Source organism: Nymphalis io, chromosome 5, assembly GCF_905147045.1.
Source record: "Nymphalis io chromosome 5, ilAglIoxx1.1, whole genome shotgun sequence".
Taxonomy (NCBI): Eukaryota; Metazoa; Arthropoda; class Insecta; order Lepidoptera; family Nymphalidae; genus Nymphalis; species Nymphalis io.
Window position 1 is genome coordinate 3995522 of NC_065892.1, and position 11975 is coordinate 4007496.

Sequence of the window (11975 nt, forward strand, 5' to 3'; positions counted from 1 at the left end):
TTGGGGCTCAAGGCAGTTATTAGTTTTTAAAAATACTCCGATAAGTAAATACTACCTTGGCGTTCAAGCCTGCTTCTGCTTGCAGTCGTTAAGCTGTGAAAGCGTAACAGACTGATAGAGTTACTCTCGCACTTATACTATTACTAGTTAAGTTTCCGCTCGCGTGTAAGATACCCATGTCCTTTTCTGCTATGATGTCACCAAAGGCAATGTTTATGCAACATTTAATGATGATCGTTTGAGTAGTTTAGACGTGAAAGCATAACAAACAAATAAACAAACAAACTCACTTTCACATTTATAATATTAGTAATATTAATTTAAAAAAAAGTATTATTATTAATTAAGATATTCGATCATTATCACTAGATCTGTATTCAGTGCAATAACATTAAATCATTGACCAAAGTTACGGTCTACACCTGCAGCGTCAGCGTCATGAAGTAACCTTATCAAAGATATTTAATTCGGTAATAAGTATTCACTACTAAATTATATCACAAATACCTACTTAGTTAAAATTTTCTATAGTTACTTATACTTAAATGGTTTAAATATTATATATTGTATATATAATAAACAAAACATTAATAAGCATAAAAAAGAGTATTTTTCTTCACTGTGTACTATCTTTTATTCACTACGTGATTAGCTATATGTTTGTTTGTTTGTCGTTTCAATTGTATTTGTGTGTATATAATTGATTGCGTTTCAATCGTAACAAAAGAAACGGACCAAATTTAAGATGCTAGTGTTCGTAAAATATGTGTAAATATGTATCACAATAAAGAGTAAATTCTATTGTTTTGTACACATGCTGCATTACGTGACGAATGATTATCGATGTGCGCTGAGTAATACTAGCTTTTTTATATAGGAGGGGCCGCGGAAGCGTTATATCAACACCATCCCGCAACCTCTCCGATCAATGTGGAGGACGTCCATCGCAGTGGTTTTAGTGGGTAAGAGTCCCACATAACCCGATTCCTCCCAAGGGAGCTGGGTACCTTTTTGAAGGCTTCCACTGCGAGAAAAAAAAGATTTTAAATATTATCCATGAATGTTATGAAAAAAAAAATAAAGACGTAAGTGTAACTTAAATTTCAAAAATATTCCTGACCTTTGAACAAAAAAAAAATTAAATTGCTTCACATAACATAACGCGCGCGTTTGTTTTTTAATTTGATGTAATTATAGTTTAATCAGCATAAGAACCTTTGAACGACTAGTTCGATTATACCTAAAATAATAAAATCATCATTCAGCCAATCGTAGTGCACTGCTAAACGTCTTTCCCAAGGTGCACCAAAGCTCTGGTTCTCTACCTCATCCGATTCTTGGTAGAGGGTGCCAATTGGCCAACTCTGTGTTCGCCGATACGTGACTTCCGCTCTGAAATTCACCTACTTACCTACTCACCTACTCCCTACACCTACAAAGATAGTCGGTTCTTCAGGTAATCGCATTTCTGATTGTATCCTTCAAAAATACTCGCCCCTTAGCACGTTTTGTGACCAGTGGTGTTATATAGGAATCCTTAACTTATTTTAAGTGCTCTATATAACGAGACACGACATGAGAAGTTTTTTCTTTATATAATATATGTAATATAATAAATATAATAATAATAATAATGTCCTCCAGACCGATTTCTGCCACGGTGGCAAATCTCAAGAGAGATTAGCCAACTGCGCAAGAGATATTATAGTGCACATGTGCGTGCGCAAACACAGGTGCACTCTCTATTCCCTTACTCTCATAATCCGATGGTTCGGCAATCCGACACGCCCGGAAAGAGTTCAGGTACAGGACTAACGGCTTTAAGTGCTCTCCAAGGCACAGAAGTGTAAACACTTCTAACTACCAATCTACAAGCTGCTACTGAGAATTTTTCACATAAAAACCAATAACTTTTAGTTGGCCCGACGTGGGATTTGAACCCAAAACCTCCTGGTCTGCGGTTTTCCATTTAGTCTATAGACCAACGAGGCAGTTTTTTTCGTCTATATACCTACTACTTAAAAATATTTTATGTATAAAGTAGGTACATAAGCTGCTATTTTATTCTGTGTTAATGCCGCGCTCGCCTACACGTAACTGAAATGCGCCTCCGCGGCCCACACCCCTTCGCTTACTTTAAATTGCTGTACATCTCGCGCGTTTACGTAAACTTATGTCTTTGCGATTTTCGTTTGAAATTAAGCGCGTCTGGTTCTCATTGTTATATTTAAAATAGCTGGAATATATATTAATGATAAGCTCAGAAATTATGAAATGAGTACTTTCATAAATATTTTTAACTTATTTTTATATTTAGCTATTCATTTTCCATTGATGAAAAAAGATACTTAATAAGTTTTTTTTTATATTAATATTTGGATTATGTAAAACATACTAGAAAAGGTGGATAAGCAATGTCAGCTTAAAAAGGAGCGCGCGCCATTCTTTTTAATTGTATGTACAAAAGGCACGATTTAAAGTTATATTCATACAATTGCTAAATTTCAGATATATCTGTGGGTATTTGATTATTACTTATTTAATTGTTTGTCTGGATAGAGTCTAAGCATCGGCTCATAGGTCATAGCTAGTCCCGGTAGCTGTGTTATATTGGTTGATTGTTGATATTTGGTTTTGTCCACGATCGTAACAATAACACTCGCGTCAAAAGGGGATGCTCTGTTCGAAATAATTAAGAAAAACTTCTATCCCGTTTTTTAAGGACACTTTAAGGAATCTCTTAAATATTATTTTTATGTATTAAAATTTTCACAAAAACAGCCTCCTTTTTTTGAAATCAGACTTATGTTTCCTCAGTAGATGAATGACGATTTCTCTTTTAATATTTTTTACTTTTCAATTAAGCAAATTTTATTTTTTTATTTTGCTTAGGTTCTATTGCGTTTTTGGAAGTGTGAATAACAAGTACCTTTGCTTGATTAGGCGCTACCAACGCAAATGCCTCAAGCAAAAGCAATTCTTCATATTTTCAATTAAAGAAACCTGAATGTAAAAAAATAATAATTTAAGATTGAAAACGAACGCTTAATTTTTTTTTTTTGTGAAACTTATTGTACCGATAATCTCGAGCTCACACCCAGACTTACATGGCATTACATGGCAGATGGCCACCGAATGGCAAGTGGTCACCACCGCCCAGAGTCATTAGCGCTATAAGAATTATGAACTATCCGTTACATCGTCAATACGCCACCAACGTTGCAAACTACGATGTTATGTCTCTTGTTCCTTTTTTTCACGCAGTGGTAACCTTCTTCAGAAAGGTACCCGGCTCCCATTGGCCCCACCCCATGGGAGCCGGGTTATGTGGGATGCTTACCCACTAAAACCACTGCGATAGCCGTCCTCGGCACGGATCGAAGAGGCTGCGGGATCGTGTTGATATAACGCATCCGCGTCCTCTCCCGTGCTGTGCTCCGCTCGTGGCTCGGTGGAGCTTTTCTCAGGGAAGGTAATCTCGCCCTTCACACTCTTCTAGTGCTAGTCCGTACGGCAGCGCATGGCCATCCCAGCTGCCATCCTCCTCAGGGCCATCTGAAATAAAAGACGTGGGGCCCCACTTCACGTATCCACAGCCCCAGGGTTACTTCTTTCAGAACACCTTTTCCCGTTTCCGCTCCGCCGTCTCCTTCTGGACCATGACGGTCACACAGAAGGAAGTTACGGCCCTCCACGACGATTCCCTGCGGAGCATCGCTGAAACGATCACTCGCAGGGACAGGTCCGACTTCGCAGACCACGATCTCCCTCTCCGCATACGCAGGGCTGGGCTGGTCCAAGCCACAGTGGTGGCACATCGCCTTCGATTCGCGTCCGATCTTACATAGATATTCTCCAAAACAACCGCGACTGGTCATTACCTGCGTAAATTTGAAGGTGACTCGTCGCTTTCGTCTAATTCAGGTTTCAAAGGCTGTCATGATCGCTCCGAAGTCGCAAGAGCCCTCTAGGGTTCCCGCCACTTCAACGCCTTAAGCGCAATCGGAGAGGGCGCACTTTCATTGTCATGGATCGATGAGGGTCTGTTGATAAACATATCCGCCAGAATATCCAAGGGCGGAAAGCGCGCTAGGACGGTTGCGCCTCGTAGGATATCGAAGTCCCTTATGCCTGTAGTTACATTGTTTCACTCAACCTACAAACCGGAACACAATAATACTAAGTATTGCTATTTTGCGCTAGAATATATGATGAGTTGGTGGTATCTATCACAGACGGGCTTATACAAAGCCAGCACTAGGTTCAGGAAGTGTTTCTATAACGTAAAATAATTAGTTTAATATTACTTTAAATACTGAAATAATGTAAAATCACTTACATTATAATATACTAATTCCATATACATATTTAATATTTATGATGATGAATATTTAGAAATAAAATATATTTTTTGGAACACGCAACATTACCTATTTTTATACTTGATAATTAAATAATATTTAGTAAGATTTAAATTTGTCACTTATATGTAATATTAAAGAAATTCTAATAACTAAAATTCCTTGTCATTTAAAATATTTCATCATAAATAAACCATGTAATAACTGATCGTTATAATCGAAGGAATTACTAAACGCAACCGGTGACTGTCAAATTGTTAAGACCAGCAATTTTTCTGAAAGGCGTATTAAATTTTTACTTTTTTCAGTCATAAATACAGTAGATTGTTTAATAAAATGTTAGCTTTAATCAATCGCATCCTTGATTGGATTAAAAGCTTGTTTTGGAAGGAAGAGATGGAACTGACATTGGTCGGCCTACAATATTCAGGAAAAACAACTTTTGTTAACGTCATTGCCGTATGTATTATCACAAAATATTTGTTGTGTACTAAAATTGTACGAAGTTACATTATCTGATATATTTTCAAATATTTTCCATTTTAAATACAATATATATTTATTTTAACAAATAAAAAAAAATGTCTTACGAGATTAATCACTCATGAAATAGCTACTTGAATGTTTTTAAATTTCTTTTGTAAACCACAAAGGGAAATCGTGAGATAATTTATAAATATCGAATAATGGATGTATTTTATTATAAGCGGAATTGCTTTAATAAATGATTTATTACAATAGTTTATAAATATTTTCTTTAAATCCAACATTGATGTAAATACTTTAAATTTGAGCAAAATTGTACGGTTCTCTCAATGAGTCATAGTGTGATATAATTTACCTTTGTTTCTATGGTTTGAACATGAAAAACAAATATTAAGAAAAATTATTATAAGTGGCTTATATTAATCAGTAATTAAATCACTAGTGTTCGAATAAATCATGTTTACTGAATTTATTTCTCTATAGTATAAGAATTATATTAATTTTTAAGCAGCTTAAAGCGCTAGTTCTCTTATAATTTTAACTTTCATAACTCTTGTATTAGGTCCAATATAAAACACACATTCAAATGTTTCATTTAATTATTACAATGATTGTTTCTTTCAGTCTGGTCAATTTAGTGAAGACATGATTCCCACTGTTGGTTTCAACATGCGCAAAATTACAAAAGGCAATGTCACTATTAAAGTAAGTGTTGCTTCTTTATATATTTGTTTGGTTTGCATTAAATATAAGTTATTATGGGGTACCATAGTGAGATAATGATATACACACATTTTTTTTATGAAACTTGTTTCAAATTGTGAAAGTTCCTGTAAAAATTGATCTATTATTGTAAAGGTTTGATATAAACATTTGATAGAATTTCATTCAACACATGTGGGATTGGTTAAAGTAGAGAGCAAGAGATAAACTAAAAATACAATTTAAGCATATAATAAGTTATTACTACGCCCAGTAGCATAATCCGCCCCCTTAATATAAACATAAAAGATTTGTTATATTGTTAATTGTTTTTGATTAATTAACAGATTTATATTAAGGAAACAGACTTGTTTCACAAATCAAATGATGTCATCACTTATATACAAACAAATTTGTATATCCTGTGTGGAGTCGACCAATACTAACTACCCATATACTCTTTTATTATTTATATAATTTTGTATTGACTATTGACTACTATGCCTTATTTTTTAATGTTATTTTAGTTCAATATATAAATTTAAAAAATCGGCAAGAATTAAAGTATTTGCAGGGTTAAATTCAAGAATAAAATCATTATTTAATTTTATACAAATTCAATATTTAATAGGAATAGCAAATTCATCACTTCAATGACAGGAGTATTTAATGGTGGTAGAGCTTTGTGCAAGCTCATCTGGGTAGTTACCACCCACTCATCAGATGTTCTACTGCAAAACAGCAATAATTGGTATTGTTGTGTTCCGATTTGAAGGGTGAGTGAGCCAGTGTAATTACAGGCACAAGGGACATAACATCTTAGTTCTCAAGGTTGGTGGTGCATTGGTGATGTAAGCGATGGTTAACATTTCTTACAACGCCATTGTCTATGGGCGTTGGTGACCACTTACCATCAGGTGGCCCATATGCTCGTCCGCTTTCCTATTCTTTAAAAAAAAAGTGTAAACATGAGTAAATAAGTTTGACTTTGAATATTTGCTTGAATGTATTCATGAAAAATGCTGTTGAATGTTGGTGAAGTTGCTATCTGAATATTGGGACTAAATTTTAAATAAATAATATAGTTAATCAAGAATTGTTTATAGTGAATTATTATAGGAGAGCGTTTTGGTTAGGAATTTGTAAATCTAAGGTTTTTTTATCTTTACTTTGACCATTGAAATAGACTCAATAGGTATTTGCTTATAATGTAAAATCTATCTTTTTCCGTAAATGCTCCTCCCGCCAATGGATCTGAATATAATATTCACTGTGGCAGTAATTACAGATATTTCTACTATAAGCAAAAGTGATTTTTTATTTATTTCATAGGTCTGGGATATAGGTGGTCAGCCAAGGTTCCGTTCCATGTGGGAAAGGTATTGTAGAGGAGTCAACGCTATAGTGTAAGTGCATTATTAAGCTTTGTAATTATTATTAGTTCACAGACAAGCAGTTGTAATTGTCTACGATCTGGTTCTGGAAAACTAGTCCACCACTATGTGATTATAGATTCCATAGATGCGGAGTCACTTTTTTTATTTATTATTAGTAAATGAAGTATGTTTACAAACTATTTTATTGTTTTCTAATGTGGTTTGATTAAATGTTTGGACAGCTTTCCTATTAAGTATTCGAAACTTGTATCTGTTTTATTGTCACTATATGTCATGACATTTATCCGGCATTATACACATAGCCTTGTCCTGTCAGTACTAGATCAAAGATATTAGGGTTAAATCATAGACAATTTAGTACTTTTTAATAATTTGACAAATCCCTAATCTATTGCGGACCTCTATTGTATCACTTTGATACACTTGTCGGAAATCCTCGTAAGATAAGTAGGTTTCCTTTCAATGTTTACACAAAACATCTTGAATTATAACGCATATGGAAGACAGAGATTCTGGTATGTCTACTACAATAATATAAACCAGATTATAAATATAGAGGCAGATTATTTAAGTGATGATCAATAATTATACTGACATAAAATTTGTAGGTATATGGTTGATGCCGCGGACCCGGACAAGATCGAGGCGTCTCGCAACGAGCTGCACAGCCTGTTGGAGAAACAGCAGCTCACCGGCATACCCGTGCTGGTGCTGGGCAACAAGCGGGACCTGCCGCACGCTCTCGACGAGCACGGTCTCATCGAGCGCATGTAATGCTATACATACCTTACTATACAACTATAAATCATACGTCGAGATGGCCCAGTGGTTAGAACGCGTGAATCTTAACCGATGATCGTGGGTTCAAACCCGGGCAAGCACCACTGAATTTTCATGTGCTTAATTTGTGTTTATAATTCATCTCATGCTTGACGGTGAAGGAAAACATCGTGAGGAAACCTGCATGTGTCTAATTTCACTGAAAATCTGCCACATGTGTATTCCACCTACCCGAATTGGAGCAGCGTGGTGGATTAAGCTCCAAACCTTCTCCTCAAAAAGAAGAGAGGAGGCCTTTAGCAGCAGGGACATTCACAGGCTGTTACGGTAACAGTAATGGTGTAACAAACGTTACAAAAGGATTATAATAGATGATTAGGCGTATGGTTTAAATGTAAGCTAGGATGAGGTTTCTTTGGTTTTTAAAGATAGAATTGTGCCATTTGGGTATTTCATTTAAGTAAATCCTGCATTAAAACAAATAATGCATTAAGATAAAACGTAATTTCAATGGCACAATGGCGCCAATATCTAAAAAATCAGCCCTGTTTAGCTTTAAAAGCTTTTCCACTTAGCATGAGAAGTATTAGGCCATAGTCCAATACACTAACTTCCGAATTATTTAAATTTATTTGTTAATTTTATTTAATCCGTCATCATAAAGATAGCCCGACGAGTACGTGGGTCACAAACAACAGTCTACGCGGAAGAAGCTGCGGGTTTAGCTAGCTTATGTTTATGTATATTTAAGCATCAATACTTCGAGGTACGGGCTTGTCGATGCGAAAGTCACAGATTATATATACGTTATATATTGTTTATATATAACGTATAATGTCGGCAATGCACAGATGGACAGATTGAGCACCGTTCAGTAATATTATATAACGTTTGAACCTTGTTGTTGTCTCCTCCTCCAGGAACCTCTCCGCTATCCAGGACCGCGAGATCTGCTGCTACTCGATCTCGTGCAAGGAGAAAGACAACATCGACATCACGCTGCAGTGGCTCATCTCGCACAGTAAGTCGGGCAGTGCGCGCTAGTCGCCGGCCCGTCGGTCCGCAGTCGGCACCCGTCGGCAACTGTCGGGCTACGGTCGGGCTACGGTCGTTCCCCTCGTCTCCTGCCGAATGCGGACTCCTTGCCCGCGATTTTTCAAATACGACTTCGAAACGGATTCCACATTTCGCGCGAGATATTTCTTTGGTAGCTAGTTTAAAGATATAGTCCGTTGAATAGATTACTTGTTTTATAAATGAAATCTTAAAGTTGCATGCGCGTTTGACATTCATCAGACCGTGTACTATGTCGCCTTATCGAGTGCGTGTGGGGGTTCCGCTCGTTCGTGTAATGCGTGAACTGCTATTGTAAATTAAACTTCATCAAAATACGTATCAAGGTAGAAGTGCACGCTAACAAAGACCATATTCCAATACGATAAGGTCCACTTTTATCGACCACAGCTTTTAATCTTTGATATGTATGTTGACGTACATTTCTTCTCGTTGAATTACAGAAACGTTATGAGTGCATGTCTACATTTTCGCTCAAATTAACGACATTATTATCTCGAATAGCGCAATCAATAAAATATTTATTTTTGTTCACATAGTACTATAATAAAGGAACATTGGCGCCATTTCGAAATGGCGTCCGCGGCAAAAATGTGCCTGTCTTTGTAATTCGATGAGAAAAAACTTAAACTCTTAGATCCTAAATTTAATTAGCTTGAGTCGACTCACTCTCTGAATTATGTGACATTATTTTGTATTCATTGAAACTTTGGCAATTTTTATTGGTGCCAAGTTTGGTAAGCGCTTCATTTGAATCATATTATCGGTATAGGTATGTGAACGCAAAGTATTGCCACATTAATATAAATTACTATCCAAAGTATATAGCGGCTGTTAGTGAATAATTTTAGTGATAAATAGTCGATAACAAAGTCCACACATTGATTTTCAGTTTTAATTTAATCATTAAAATGGTATATATACGACACTTCGGACTTAGTTTAGTTTACGTGGACTTGCAATATCAATTATTATTATATATCAAAACTTTTTATATCTATCTGTCGCAATATTAAGGATTTGTACGTATTGTATTAGATCGTTTAGATTCTCTGATAATATTAGCGTATATACATTACAAATATACTTATCTCATATTGTTAGCTAAATAATAAGTTAATATAATATATAGTGTGAGACTAATTTTGCTCCATGATAGCTGTATATATAGTTGAAAAAAAAAAACAACAAAATTTTGTTAATTTTATTTTATTTCATAGATCGATTCGTATTCTTCTAAAAAAAGTTTTCGTTATAAAACGAAATTATACTAAGGTTGCCATCTGCAAGTTTTTAAAACTTTGGAACATTGCTCGACTGGCAGCCCTATGTTAGTTTCACACGAAATTTGTTAGTCACGAAATTTTTTTTGTACTTGTAACACTGCACATTGTGTTATCTGATAAACAGTTAAAAATGTATTTGCGATTGTTCTACACTAAGAATACCATCGAATATTATCAAAAAAACGTATATTACTTAAAATATTTATATATTATATTCCGGTTTTGATGTAACGTAGTAAAGTCAAGCAAAATAAAAATAAAAAATTGCCTGAAGTTACGAAAGAGTGTCTATGTCGTGCCGTGTGGCGTCACTCTTAGTTTTGCGTTCAAACACTAACGATAAGGATCGAGTTAAAAAAAGTTTTGTATGAACGCGTTTAAAACCAGAGTAATATATACATATGTATGATAAATGAAATGGTAACTTAAAATATATAGAAAATTGTTTCGTTTCCCTTATAAATCATTTATATTGAAGAAATAAAAAGTGTTGTGTTCTGTTGTAGATTTTTCAATACTGACATGAAAAAAAAACATTACAAATATAAATTTATTGTTGGTGTTGAAATATTTACGGTATGATGTTGATTGTTTTTATTGGAATGAGTTGAACTGTCTCGTTGCACGTTTGCCCGTCGCGCGGGTTTTGCTAGTGCTTCAAATTTGTTATAATTTAGATATACTATCAGAAACTACTTAAAATTTTAATATGGAGATCTCAAGTAACAGAAATTTTATCTGGAGAATAAAATCAATAAACGATTTTGAGACTATGAAATGAAATAAATTATTTTAATGTTCTAAATCTCAAAAAATTAAACATTAAGCGAGATTAAATTATAAAAATTGTAAAATTATACATAAATGAATGTATAACATTTGTTTTTCTAACCTATGTAACAAGTGTCCTAATAATGTAATCATTGTTTGTGTATTTGGAAAAGTTGAATAAAAGAAATCAAAATGTCTCTCAAATTCATTGCATACATTCTAATTGCAGTTTTAAAATTGAAATTGTCTAGAACAATGAGGCTGTGAGATTCTATAACACAAAATGTATATAATTTTATGTTATTTGAGATATCAATATTTATATTTGTAAAGGTACGTTAGTCACTCGGCTGTAATATATTCTTTTTTCTATGAAGATGACACAAATCAATATAGCGGTGAAAGATAATATTAAATTATGTTCAAACTTGTGTTTTATTATTCTACCAACATGATAAAAATATATATTTGGGTATTTATTGTGCATAATATTTGTTTCACATGACATGTTCTTTTTTTTAATTGGTTTTGAAAGCCGCATACAATTAGGTGGTACATAGAAGAACACGATAAACAAGAATAAAATAATTATGGGTATCCTAGCAAGCAAAAACATTAAAATAATAATCAACAGTATTTGAGCTTCTTGCCTATCATCAAATAATTTTATTTTGAAAAATAATTATACTGTTTTTTTATGTGTGTCCAGCATTGCATTGAACTGTGTAACTTTTTCATTAGTCTACCCCAATACGGACCTAAAGGTGTTTCGTCCGTATGCTTTACGACTTCCGAACCGTAACTATACTAAGCTGTAGACGTTACGATAACAAGCGACAACTTGACAATTTAAGGCACGCCATTGCGAATCAAACAAGAATTAAAGACAGCAGAATTGGCTATCATGAATAAGAATGGATTTTGTGTAATTGCTTCGAAATAATAATAAATGATTTATTCCTTGACAAGGCGAGTTTCAATAAGAAATGCAAAACAAAAATATTATCGTAAAATACTCTAAAATGCATTTTAAGACAATGTTTAATGAATCAATTATTATTAGTTAACAGCATGACGGGTTTGACGGGACGGTTGGCGTGGTTGGTAGATACTTGCCT

The 11975-nt window shown here is 34.4% G+C and overlaps 1 protein-coding gene across 1 annotated transcript; it reads left to right on the forward strand.

Moving 5' to 3' along the window:
• The first annotated feature begins 4606 nt into the window (after nt 1-4606).
• LOC126768571 (ADP-ribosylation factor-like protein 8) lies at nt 4607-11284 on the forward strand. The gene is made up of 5 exons (XM_050486760.1): nt 4607-4820; nt 5472-5552; nt 6882-6955; nt 7555-7716; nt 8647-11284. Exons 1-5 carry the CDS (start codon nt 4698-4700, stop codon nt 8768-8770), a joined length of 564 nt encoding a protein of 187 aa, XP_050342717.1. The 5' UTR covers nt 4607-4697; the 3' UTR covers nt 8771-11284.
• The last annotated feature ends 691 nt before the right edge of the window (nt 11285-11975 follow it).

What these genes read in the sequence shown, in the direction of transcription:
- LOC126768571 (XM_050486760.1), top strand. Translation starts at nt 4,698, where the DNA reads ATGTTAGCTTTAATCAATCGCATCCTTGATTGGATTAAAAGCTTGTTT. An exon ending in AAGGCAATGTCACTATTAAA is followed by an intron (nt 5,553 to 6,881) that starts GTAAGTGTTGCT and finishes TTTATTTCATAG; the next exon opens with GTCTGGGATATAGGTGGTCA. An exon ending in CACGGTCTCATCGAGCGCAT is followed by an intron (nt 7,717 to 8,646) that starts GTAATGCTATAC and finishes CTCCTCCTCCAG; the next exon opens with GAACCTCTCCGCTATCCAGG.